Here is a 13,788-nt window from a genome sequence, read left to right as displayed (position 1 = left end):
ACGTTTTTCCAAAATATTGGGTAAAGGTATCGAAATAAAAAGAGTATCTGACGTCCTGGCTCACGGCTAATATTTTCAAATTAAATCTTTTTAAAATACTGCAAACATAAGTGATAAAACTGTTCCATCTACTCATCAATCTGTTTTAAGTGATTTTCGGCCCGATTCTTCAATAGGATAATGTGAAATATTATACTACCTTAGTCCTAAACAGCTAAAATAAATTTAGTCGAATAATAATTAATGAGCGGGTGAGGTTTAATCACACATTTTCGCAAAGGCAAAGACAGATAACGCGACAATTATCAGCGCGCGCTTACACATATAGGCGCAAACGATGGCAAATCAAACTTATCGGCCGAAAGCTGAATAGTATTAGTAGTAGATGTGTTATAGCTGGAACGTATAAATATAAGGATGCGCTAAAATGCAAACAGCAGCCGAAAAGGTTAGTATTAGGTTAAATAATACGTTTTGCTTGTCTAGACAACGGATAATATAGGCCGCGTACAGGCTGAAAGTTTTACAGTATAGCGCAACGTTTAAAAGCGCAAATAAATCGGGCAACTTGACGCACTTTACGTAGTGTTTTCGCATCCATTTGAGCAGTTATAACTCAAGCTTAATTTTCGCGTTGCCCCACTTTTCATTTGCCATTTTTTATCAAAGATTTACTTACATACAAAAACTTGAGCGGGATTGTTGCAATCCCACTCGCCCAAAATAAAAAATCAAATAATGGCACTAACAAATTCGAACGGAACTATGTCACCAGAAAAGAAGTGACTCGGCCGGCTAAAAAACTCACTCAATAAAACAACAATTTTAAAGAAAATGTGATATAAATGTAGCCCACGCCTTTGCACAAGGAAATAAAATGAAGAAGATATTATAATGTAGAGTTTAAAATACCGATGGTAGTGATAAGGGTTAATCATACCTTTGGGCTATATTCAAGTCATATTATAGACAATATATTCAGTATACGAGCGGTATATACAATAAGCCCTGTATAAGAACTGTTACTGAGTGTGAATTTAACTCTAAACCGTTGGTATAAGCAGTCAGGGATTTCAACGTAACGGCATAAAATGAAACGCGTATAAAATTACAACTGTAAATAGACAGCAACAGAATGATTCAAAATTAACTGAAGCATACCATAAAAAACCAATGCAGTTATCCGGCAAAAACGTTTCTTGGTAAGTAATCCGGAAAAACATTTCTTGGCTGCAGCGTTTTCAACTTTTGTCATACCCAGTCATTCGTATAAAACACAACCAACCAACCAACCAAACAAAACGACGGGAAAGAAACAATAACACTGATTGCGCTTAGAAGTTTATGTACAAGTGAATTTCTTTATCGGACTGTAGAGTTGTCGATTGAAGTCGCACAAAAAACACATTTATGTCCAATCGCTATATTTCTCAAAACTTGTGGGATATAAAAAGTATTCGCCCTTAAAAAGATTGCAACCAAAATAGGTTAATTATTGTTTGAGGATGGTTTGTGGAAAAATCCCGTTTCGAAACAACAATAATAGTGAACAGTTATGTACGAAAAGTGATTGTTTTTTAATTTTATACAACACATGGTGTGAAAATGTCACTACAGTTTAACGTAACGCACTTACAACCCTAGGAAAAATGATAAAAATTCCCTTAGTTGAAAACAAATGCGGTTTTATGTACATCTGTTGTTGCTACTTTTTACATCGTCTTCATATCAAACGACATTTCAAACGCAGGCGTTGCAATATTATAACTAATTAATCATTTTCTTGCTGCACCTAAACAACAGCGGCCACTTTCAACAAAAATGCGTCGCCGCGACAAAACATTCAACCCAACTGGAAAATAAAAGCGGCTCGGGTGTTATACATCGTACAAAAAGTGGAATATAGAGAAACAAAAGGTTCACTTATCATGTATAATTAACACGACGACTGTGGACAGTTAGACCAAGGGCTGCTCGTCATTAGCGTCGACAACTTCATCTTTAGAAGCTTGGAATGCTGAAAAAAGGGTTCGATTTATCAGAGGTCGGTTTGAGGTTTAGAACGCAAGACATACCAAAAATGTATATAAGATAGATGTTATGGTTATCTTAAACTTGAGTTTACAGGGTTGCCACACAACTTTACGAAAAAAAATTAAAAGACATTTAAAAACTTTCAAACAAAAATTGGTAGGTTTTTAAAGACCTTAAATTGAAGTGTTTAAAGTTTTTTTTATTTGATGCAAAACCAAAACGGAATAAATATCATGGTAAACACAAGTGTTTTTACATGTTATTTTAACATCACTGCTTAAACACATAACTTACGCTGTACATAAAATAAATTCAAAGACACTTGGAAGGCAATATAGGGTTTTTTAAGACTTTTCCATACGTAAATAATTTCAAAGACTTTTATAGATTCAAAGACTTTGTGTCAACCCTGGTTTAACAATATCTGCATATAGCAAGGCAAAGCACTCCTAAAAATATTAATGAGTAAGTTTTAAAATGTATTATTTTAAAAAAACGTTAGCAAGTACATTTTTCGGCGCTCTCATTAAATAACTAACGATTAACTTGACGAAGCAAACATTGTGAGTCAGGCACATTCCTAAACCAAACTAAATAAATTCTATTTGCCAAGTAATCAAGCACAACGTCAGAAAGGTCAACTGGCACTCTAAGGCAAGGTACGAAAGAGACAATATGACCGTAATATAAAATTAGTGCGAAGTGAGGAAGTTGTACAAACTGAACAGCAAGTCCTTACCTCCAGATACAAGGAAAACCTCTTCAGCGTCGCGATACGAGCTTACTTCACTCTCCCCACCCGGGCTGCTTCTGCAACTGGAACAAAATAAAAGGAATACTTCTGATTAGAGTCAACATTTTTAAGTATGTAAAGCTTGAGTTGATTCTTCGACAGGGTGAAAGACTGTGTGCCAAAGCAGTTTATAGAGACATTTTACTTTTAATCTAGAATAGATTTTTTGAGTACCGGTAACCAAAAAAAATTACCATTTTTGAGTAACCAAAATTTTAGGTGCTTTTTCGACAGCAACAAAACTAGTAGTTTCAAGCACTTAACAGACACTTCTTACTTTTAATGTAGATTAGCGTTACCATTTTAGACGAGGCAAAATTTGGGGATGTTATTCCAATACTAGTAAAAACTGCGTGTCAACCCATCTTATAGACAACATTTACTACGATCGAGATTAGAGTAAGCAATCTAACTAAGAAAATTTGTAATGCATTTTTCAATATCAGTAAACAAACTGTGTTTCAAGGCACTTTACAGACACCTTTTAACTTAATTTAAATTAGCGTTACAATTTCTGGCAAGGCAAAATTTTTGGAAGCAATTCCAATACTAGCAAAAACTACGTCCAAGGAACTTTAGACACCTTTTAGCTTAATTTGGATGAACGTTAAAATTTCTTCTAACTAGGCAAAATTTTGGAATACAATTTCAAACCAGCCCACGTGCCAAGGCACCTTATAGACAATATTTACTAATTAGAGTTACCAATCTAATTAAGAAAAAATTGTAATGCATTTTGGACATTAGTAAAAATTGTGTGTCAGTACACTTAACAGACACTTTTTACCTTAATATTAATTAGCGATACCATCTTGACTAAGAAAAATTTGGAATACATTTTCCAATACGGGCAAAAGGCCTCACAACAATTTTTCTTTTAATCTAGGTTAGAGTTACCATTTCTTAGTAAGTCAAAGCATTTTACAGACGCTTTTGTCGTATTAACTGTAGAATATGCCTGTATACTTGTTCAAGTAATAATTTCAGGTTTTATTGCAGACGAAGTCTTATGTGATACAACTTCGGTCTGAACAACCCTTTATAAAAGCTGGACACTTGACAAATTTAACTGTGTTTTGATCGCTGAAAAACTTAAAACGCAATGAACAAAACGTCATGCAAGTAGTCTTGAGCATCGAATTACCCTAAGCTTTCATTGAACATCCCCAAATTGGTAAATACCAGTTTGCTGTGTATTAACAGCAGCGCTAGCCGCAAGTTATTATGAGCTGTCGAAACAAACGGCCATGTGATCCTACGTACAAGAAGCAAGGTTTCAAAGCGCTTAAAGGAAAAGTGCATAATAGGCAACTGTGGACACTTGCAAGCGTCAGGAGATATTCTTTATAAAAAAATGTTCACGACCCTTTGGCAAGGCCGCTTTTATATATTTTCTTTGTTTTTGTGTTATGTAAATGTAGTTAAAATAGCTAAAAATAGAGGAAAACTCTGCTTGAGTTCGCCATGTGACTTGACGTCAAGTCCTATGTGTTACGTTCAGGTTAAAACCAGTCATGCAAAACAGGTAAACAAGCCTCGAAGCAACAGTGCATAAACCAATGAACTTCTCTGTATTGTGTGAAAACAGACCAGGTTTTATTCATATACAAACTACAATCGTTGATAAAAATTCGACGTGTCACTCTAAACAGGGTTTTCACACAGTTTTATATAAAAAACTAAAGACATTAAAAGATTTTTTTCGAAGAAAATTTATAGCCTTTCAAAGAGCTAAAATAGGATCGGTCGACGTATTTTTTCAATATAATTCGAACACTAAAAAGCAGAAATGCTATGTTTAACATAATAAGACATATTAAAACACTTTTTTCCCAGCACACTTTTTAACCGCAAAAACTAAACTAAACTTTAAATACATTTAAAGACTATAAGACTTTTGGAAGGCAAAGGGTTTTAAAAGACTTTTTAATACGCAAATTAATTCAAAGACATTAAAAGACTTTAAATGAATTAAAGACAATGTGGAGATCATGTCTCCGTCCGTCTTATGGCTACACACCGAAATTCAACCATGTAAAATGGCTTCGACAATCGCGCAATGCGTACATGTGTAGAACAGAAACTGGTGCGTTCGCGTACTGCGAGTGTTACAAAAAAAAATTTTTTTTTTGGTATTGAGTCACTTTAAACATACTAAGTTAGTCAAAAGGTATGATCAAGGTTGGAACCTTTAAAACGTTAAAATTGTAAAGCAACATTTTTACATACCTGTATTCGTCATCTGACTGGGTTATTGGAAGTATTGCAATGTTTGGTGAAACATCTGAAAAAAATAGCACAAAAGGTTCTAAATTTAATATGACTTCACACAGTTGTTGTACAACACTAAATCCAATCTTCTCTTAATATAAGTAATCTTGATAATATTTTAACAAGATCAATAGGTGACAATTAACATAAAGAATAAAATCTCTAAATGTTTCTAATTTATCATTTTGGAGTAACAATTTTTTTTTTTTTTTCTTGAACAATTTAATTTGATTTAATTCCTTATTTGTGGTTTATTGCAACTTAAAGCTTTCAGTAGTCTACTTTTAGTATTTTATTTTGTCGAGTTAAACTGGCCAGTTACTTGAAAATATTGTCAATATAAGTTATTTACCGGCGGAAATGGTGATCTGATGTATCGGAGGAGATTCAGAGCTGGAGACTGAATGAAATACTGGGGTGTTTTCTGTCTGACCGTGAAGTAAGATTGGAGAACCACGCGGAGTTTCTTCATCAAGAAGACTAAAAAATACATAGCAACTTGGTTAACTCACTGATAAAAATACTTTATTCAAAAATATTTCGAAATAAGACTTTAAAAACACATTAATATTGCCGTTACTTCGAATTGATATAACTGTGAGATTTTTCAGTCAATCGTAATGCAAATTTTTTTTTCCTTTGTTCAAAACCAGTATCATAGTTTTATTTATTCAATGGATTTGCAAGACGCACGAGCATTAGCCGATTTCAAGCTTTAGGGAAAAAACAAGCCAATATTTATTTACCCTACGAATTCAGAATTGATGGTAATTAAAGTGGTCCCCACTTAAACTACCAAATGAAGCAGAATAAACAATAATAAGGGTAAGCAAACACAACTTAAAATTATTAATTGTCAATTGATTCCTTGTAATTTACCAAAAAAAAAAATTGAGTTCTTAAGGCCAATACTCATTCAGGCTATTTGTGTATGCAGGCTTGACAACTGTTTTGACTTCTGAGAAATGACGGCTATAAAGACAGGTCAAACAAACACACCTCTGGTTTTCAATTGCCGAGCCAGTGGTAGTTACAGTGCTGGCAGAATAGGATCGCTGAATCGGATTCTCCCTGTTAAAACCAGTTGCAAAACGTGCCGAGTTTGGTGAAGAGGCAACTGAGTTTCGCAGCAGTGGGGCTTGTTCACTGTCTGTGTCGCCTACACAAAACGTAACGTCATGTGATCATTATGACGCGATGCAGACGCAAAACGCAGCTTTGTTGTAGTAGCAATGTTAGTACCAATGAATAGATAGAAACAGCATCGATACAATTGTGAATGGACATGTATTGATATTACTATTAAAATAATATGAAATTGCTATAGTTTTTATTTTTAATTTGGCTAAAAATCACCGTTTCAATCAGAAACAGAAATGTTTTTATGGTAACATGGATGCATTACCAATTGCTTTCATAAAACGCAGGAAGTCATGTGACCAATTGTAAATACACACAAGCACATGCAGTGTGTAAATATAAGAGCAATGACATGGCATTACAGCTGTAATCATACAGAGCAAATATCTGGCAGAACTGCAATTCATTCTTAATTATTTTTTGCACTGTATGCTGTGTATGGTTGTTGAAACTATATTTCTTGTTTCTTTGAAAACCACATTTATCTCTAAATCTACATTAAAAAGCTTTCAAATGAAAGTTTAGCAATAAAGGCAAAAATAAACCAAGCCTACTGTAATCTGAATCAGAGTTTGAATCCTCATCATCGCTGAGCACTTTCCTCTTGCACAACGGACAAACTCGTTTGCTTGTGGTCAGCCATGGGTCAACACATTTACAATGGTAGGCTGCAAAAGGGAAAGACAGGTGTTAGCATAAAAACTAACCTATCACCATTAGATTTAATTTCACTACCATTATATTCCATTTCAACTAATTGTAGTCTGTTGGTTACACTGAATAATTTGTTAAGGTAGGAATGTAGTGAGATATAGACAAGAACTGACAATTTCCTAACTATTTATTTCAACACACCGAAAAACCATCACAGACTAACCAATCTAAATTAATGATGCTAGAAAAGCAGACTAAAAAAGCAGGCTAAAAAGACAACTAAAACCCACAACCAATGTAAAGCAATGAGAAACAATTGATAAGTCTTGTACTAATAAAATGTAATAAAAGACGTAATCGTTGGACAAAATGCAGCTACCGAGGGGCTAGTTCACATTTGTTAACAAACACATATCTGTGTCGATCTTTTGTTCAATTTAATTCAAGGTAAAATTTTTAACAAAACATTGCACAAAGTGAAAAAAAATGTTTGGGTAAACAAAATTATTTTAAGTATGGATATGGTTCAGTTGTATAAACTGACAGAAAAACCTTAGCGGGAATGATCCATATACACTTGTTTCACCTAGTCTGATACCACGTCTTACCATGCTGACAAGGCAGGATTCTTAACTTGTCTCCAGTCTCATACTCGTCCAGACAAATTGCACAAACGTCATATTCATCACCTGGCAGGAAACATGTTGAGGTTAACATAATGCTTGAAAAAACACCTATGTAAGGTGCAACAGTCACCAAAAGACACATTTTGACAAAAAAAAGTTTCTGAATCATTCTGCACTGATTTACAAAATAATGTGAATAATTATTATTTGTGTTTAAAATAAGAAATGCAAGTAGTTCTTTGATTTGTTACTCAGACTGTAATGTGTAGAAACTTAAGATAATATTTTAGTTGACATTTTTTTACTCTACAAAAATTTTAAGGGAAAATGATTTAACTTTGTTTAGTTCCTTTAATACAGAGGTCCTTAACTGGGGGAATCCCCTAGGCTGTAATTTGTATAGAAAATCATATTTTTGTGCTTTTTGTCGTCAGTAGTTGTATTATTGGTGTAAAAACCTAAATTATAGATCATGTAACGTGCTACATCAGTTAACCGAAAATGTGCCAAAACGATACAATGTAACTGGAAATACTTTTTGCTTGTGCTTTCAAAGGTAGTATAATCAATATTAAAAACACCAAAGCATGGACGAAACTAAATTATATGCAATAATACCAATTTTACCAAATAAATCAAAATTTAGTTGGGGCAGGTAAAATTAGCATCCATATGCAATGCATATTATGCATTTTGGAGCAAGTTATGAGCAGAGCCCACTTCAAAATCTAAACAGTAAGTACAGGTATTTTTTTGCAAGTGAGACAAACTTGTGAATGAACAGTTCCTTATTATTACATCACAATGTTTTCCATTGAAATTTCATTCAGCAAAGTTAATTACTAATAAACTGGTACTGGCATTGCGACTCAAAAGCAAAAATAACCTTATTAAAACTTTTTTAGCGCATAAAAAAAGGTTGAGAACCACTGTTTAATGAGTAAATAAAACTAAACCAAATTGGAAACTTATAATTGAGTGTTTCACTATATTTGAAAATCAGCTGTTATATCATCGTTGCACAAAATAACTATAATAAGCGTAGAGCACATTAGGCCTGGATTGGGTGTACTAATCCAGCTTAACATTATTAATGCATAGAAAATGTGAAACACCAATGTCAGCAGTATGCAAATGATAATACTCTCATATGCAACTTACCCTTGCTGAATTGCTTTACAGGAAGTTGTTTGAGGCGTTGCCTTGATAACCTATTTCTGCGTTGTCTCCTATGGTTTCGAAGGTATCTGACAGCCTACAAAAATTTAAAAAATTTGCTAGTAGTAAAGTACACACAGCACAAGTAGATAGAATAGGCAATTTAGACCACAGCAATAAGCTACTTGCTACATTATTTCTGGCTAATAGTGAATAAATTGTGAGGCTAAAGGGCAAGAATAAAAAAAAACATCCTTTACCCATATAATTCATACATATAATACCTGTAAACCTTATATCAACCAACTTGAATTATTTAACCTTATAACATTGCATGACATTTCTGTGTGCACAAAGCTAAATCTTCTCTTCAAGTTTTTTACACTTCCTGTTTAGACTTAGTATAAAGCTAGGTAAAAACTTTACTATACTTTATCGATAGTCACATCGTTTTTGTACACTTTTACAACTATAAAGAAAAACGAGAATTTTACCGGCACAGTCCCAAAGAAAATAATTGTCAAAAAAAATTCCATACCAGACATGGGTCCTTGCACCAATAGCACAAGCTCACTGCACCAGTTTTGAATTTAATGAGGCACTCAAGTAACTGCTAATCACGAAATTTCGAAGCTGCCATGATGAATGAAAAGGAACTCGAAAATACGTCAAGGCGTGTGCGCTGAGGCTGCCTAATACAACTATCCAAGACTAACTGTTTGGGGATTGTGATGAATGTTTTCTGCTTAAACCTAAGGATGCCTAGTCCAACACGACAAGTTGTTGAAATAGGCCGGAGTTAAATGTGTGATTATTATAGCTGAATTTAAAGTCCATATAAAAGTAGGAATTTTTTTAACGTTTAAATATCTCTTTATTCATTTTCAACATAGGGAGATTAGAAACGTTCAAACTGATACCTACTTCTGTATGGGCTTTTTTTCTTTTGATAGTCTTAATACGTCTTACTACAACCTCCAAACACTATGCTCAAGAGAAGAATTTGCTATTTTGATTGCCTTATTCCTGGTTTTAAATAGATTTGTAAGCACAAATTTAACAGTAAATACAACTTTAATTCTAACAAAAATAAAGTTTGTAAGTGTGAATCACACAAAAAAGTATCATTTTGTAGGGTTTTTCATAGTTATATACCCATTATTATCGTAATGAAAAAAGGCATGTGAATTTTATCCATTGTGAATTAAAGTTGATCAACACAGTTAAATATATTGAGAGTGTACAGACTCTTTACAGTTATGTTCATCCTTGTTTACTTGTTTGTTTTTTGGTTAAAGTTCACAGTTGATTAAAACTGGAAAACTGCAATACAAGATTAAAACAAGAATACCACAACTTTATTAAGAATGTTTTTTGGGGGAAAAGTTAACAACTTTGTAAAAACAACCAAAATTCTAGATATATCTTTATATACAAACTATAATATAAAAAGGAAGCTTACCATGAAAAGAAGTAGGGCTCCGAAACAGGAAGCGATAACAGTAATAAATGGAACGATGTAATATTTGAAAGAGTATGGCGAAAACCCCGCTGTGATTTCAACGAAAGGTCCATCACTAAACAAGTAAGATTAATAAATAAGGTAGGGGTTCTTATCGTTTCCAAGAAATATGTGTTCTTACAGTTTTCAAGAAATACGTGATTTTTTTTCGTAAATATTGTTCAGTAGCACTGCGAATAAACTTTATGTAATGAATTGAGATTACAAAAAAACATAAACTATAAAGATAAATAAAAATATTAGACATCCACAGATATATCGGTTTAAAGATATGAACGGCTGATATTCAAATCCTACCGAGCATTTTGAAAGTTTCAAATATATTTTTATTAATTTAAAAAATCTTAATATGTGGAAAATGTTGAGATGTTGAAACAAAAACTAAATCAAACAAAACTACAAACTTGCCAAAACTAAACATTCGTTCAACTTTTAGACTATATGTAAAAAATGAAATGCTGCCATTTACTTTCATTTTCATGGCTGATTGATCTAACATGTTAGGTTAACTAGCATCATGCAAAGTTACCATCCAAAATTAGAGTTTAACCTGAGTATTATTTAAATTTTATTGCATCAGGTAAATCGGGTATTAGTATCGGTCAAAATAGTGACATAAATCTCTAAAAAATATTGTACCATATTTGTTTAAGTCTAACGCCGAACAAAATTACAACAAATTTTAGCCTACTTGTAAAAATAAAGATAGGATTGGTTCAGAATGATTCCGCTTGTGTGGCCAACAAATACAGATGGAATTGTTATCTGGGCCGCAATTTCCGCTGAAAATTTGTGGTGGAGAAGAAATATGTTAAAACTACCTAACAATGAACAACAAAGAATGTTTCTCCAGCTTTTCAATATGTTCAAGCTTTAAGTTTTTCTTTAACTTTATTTCATCATTGAACATACATAATTACATATATTGTTACTGGTTACAAATTAGGGCTTAATTTATTCAATGACCATGGATATAGTAACATAAGAATTAAAAATAATAAAGCATTAGTATCTATTCTAGACCAACCTTTGTTGGAGGCCATTCTAATCAGCTCATCGGAGATATTGTCGAACACAATAACTCCATCATAGTTTGCATTTTGGGCATTCAGGACCTATGGTAAAAATAAAGTACCCAACTTAAAATTATCATTGCAAAGAGACAAAGTGCTGAAAAACTTTATGACAGTATTAACAAAGTTGCATTACACTCAAAAGTGATTTATTGATATTCTAATATGGGAGGTTGTCAAATGATTGCAACTTTATAATCTGAAAAAAATAAAAATAAAAATAAGTTACACAAAAAGCTTCAAAATCGTTTTTGAGGCTTGTTATTTAAATTGCTATGATAGAAACAATATAGTTAACGCTGTAATATTTAAAGCTTTTGACCTAAAGTGCTTTTAACTTGAATGCCTAAAATTTTCAGCCAATTTTTTTCAGAAAAATTTTTCAGCTAAATAATCAAATTGACACTTTTCTGCATCTAGATTTTATCATTCACTATCTATCAGATAACCTTAAAAATGAATAAAAATTAGTAAAAAAATAACCTACCTTTATGGCAAAGTCACATCCTCCCCTGACTATTAAAGCGAATGCACTGACAGTGAGATTGTCACTTGCATTAGGGTAAGGTCTGTCCTTGATCTTTGTGCAACCATCTAAAGGTTCTGCATACATCAGGATACCCTAAAAATAGTTTTTAAACTTTTTCCATAAAAAGTTGATAACGTTGGTTAAACAATCCCAGTCAAATATATTTCTAAAAATATAAAGTTTGGAAATTTGCATAACTTTGTAATTCAAATGTTTAACATAAACATTAAGATTTCTTACCACAATTCCTACATCAATGCTTGTCCCAAACTCTGCCTCATAGTCAGGAAAGGATTCTGACACATTTAAACCGGTGTACTAAACAAAAAAAGTAAATTTACAACATGCATGACACAAGTTAGGTAAAGGCCAGATTGGAGTATATGTAGCCGCTCATTTCAGGGAAAACCGGACAGTTTAAGAATTTACAAAGCTATTGAGAAAAAAGACCACAATTATGTATTTTATTTGTACCTATAATGTTCTGGTAATACTGAGTAGGTGGTGGGCATTTTCTTGCACTGATTTCATTGTGATTTTAAATAAACAAAACTATATACACAATGCACAGATCTGGGTGCTCTTTCAGTATTGTACGTAAAAATTAATAAAAAAAAACTTTCTTTAAATGCCGCATACCACAACGCATATTGTTTTGGTTAGGGTTAGGGTTTGGTTGAGGGTGGGTCAAGTTATTATTAATAATAAACATAATATTACTTGACCCACCCTCACCCAAACGCTAACCCGCACCCTAACCCAAACAATATGTGTTGTGGTATGCGGTATTATTTTGTTTTGTTTTTTGCATAACTTTTCACGTGCATAAGTGAAAGAGCGCCCAGATCTGTAATGTAGCTTGATAATGAATTTTAAAGCCAAAAAGGTTAATCAAAGCGACATGACCTCGATACACTATTGTACATTAACTGATGATGATGACACAAGAACGTAATGAAACGTCTTTATCAAGATAATGTTAATTTACTCGACCTTTGGCTTTAAGATTCCTTATCAAACAACAATAAATTTAATAACACATATGACGGCGCTAGTCTAGAATCCCTCCACAATTATTAAATCAGCCTACAATATTTGGATTAGGGTGCGAGTTAGCGTTTGGGTGTGGCTGGGTCAAGTATTATTATATTTATTATTTAATAATAATACTTGACCCACCCTAACCCAAAACGCTAACTCGCACCCTAACCCAAATAATGTGCGTTGTGGTACGATTCTAGACCAGCGCCCACATGACAGTCTCTAAGAATGAACAACTCCAAATCAACCAAAACTAGTAAAGTTGGAACAAATTAAATCTTCCGTTTAAAAAAATGCGTATACAAAGCTCCAACGAAAGTGAACAAAATTGTCGACTTACCCCAATTACATCTGCATCGATAAAATATGGAACGCAAAACAATTGTACAAGGAACAAGTACACAAAATTGACATTCATAACTAAACAGTTGGTGCCTAATGGAGTAAAATAACAAAATGAACAAGTGTTTCAAGCTCAAAGCAAGCAGATAAAAGCGCAGTTGCATAATAATTTACCACACAATAACAGACAGGAAAAAAAATATGTACATTATTAGATGTTGGATGATTTCATAGAAACGTTATACCTGCCTTTAAATTTATATTAACTACGTTGTTTATATTAACAAAACTGGACTGAAAATAGAGGCCTGTAAATCAAATTACTAAATGGAATTAAAATTTTCAAGTTTTTTTTAACATTTAAAAGTTTTGCATCACAGTTCAACTAACGATACTATAAAGTAGAATAGCATCATTGGTTTAGCAAGGATAAGTTTGGTTAACATTTCTATTCTACAGCTTTTTTAAATGGGAATTAACGTTAAGTAGGCCAGTGTAAAAAAAATAATCACGTCATAAAAAGCCAAAACTCGAAAAGCCTTCATTTGAGTGACCCGCTATTTTTTTTTGTGGGGTCATAAGACAAAATGCAGTTTAAAAAGAAT

The 13,788-nt window shown here is 33.0% G+C and overlaps 1 protein-coding gene across 1 annotated transcript; it reads right to left on the bottom strand.

The window, feature by feature from the left end:
- Positions 1–223: 223 nt before the first annotated feature.
- LOC146157388 (E3 ubiquitin-protein ligase RNF13-like) lies at positions 224–13,310 on the bottom strand. Its single transcript, XM_083387163.1, has 14 exons — positions 13,182–13,310; positions 12,041–12,118; positions 11,759–11,893; positions 11,226–11,313; positions 10,890–10,980; positions 10,139–10,253; positions 8,680–8,773; positions 7,501–7,581; positions 6,793–6,906; positions 6,098–6,257; positions 5,451–5,578; positions 5,057–5,111; positions 2,774–2,850; positions 224–2,017 (listed from the first exon to the last, which is right to left on the bottom strand). The coding sequence occupies exons 1-14, from the start codon at positions 13,257–13,259 to the stop codon at positions 1,959–1,961; spliced, it is 1,353 nt and encodes a 450-aa protein (XP_083243289.1). The 5' UTR covers positions 13,260–13,310; the 3' UTR covers positions 224–1,958.
- Positions 13,311–13,788: the final 478 nt, after the last annotated feature.

The sequence above is a fragment of the Ascidiella aspersa genome, chromosome 4, assembly GCF_963924565.1.
Source record: "Ascidiella aspersa chromosome 4, kaAscAspe10.2, whole genome shotgun sequence".
Classification (NCBI taxonomy): Eukaryota; Metazoa; Chordata; class Ascidiacea; order Phlebobranchia; family Ascidiidae; genus Ascidiella; species Ascidiella aspersa.
The sequence above is the reverse complement of the archived record's forward strand: the minus strand, read 5'-3'. Positions and strand labels throughout refer to the sequence as shown.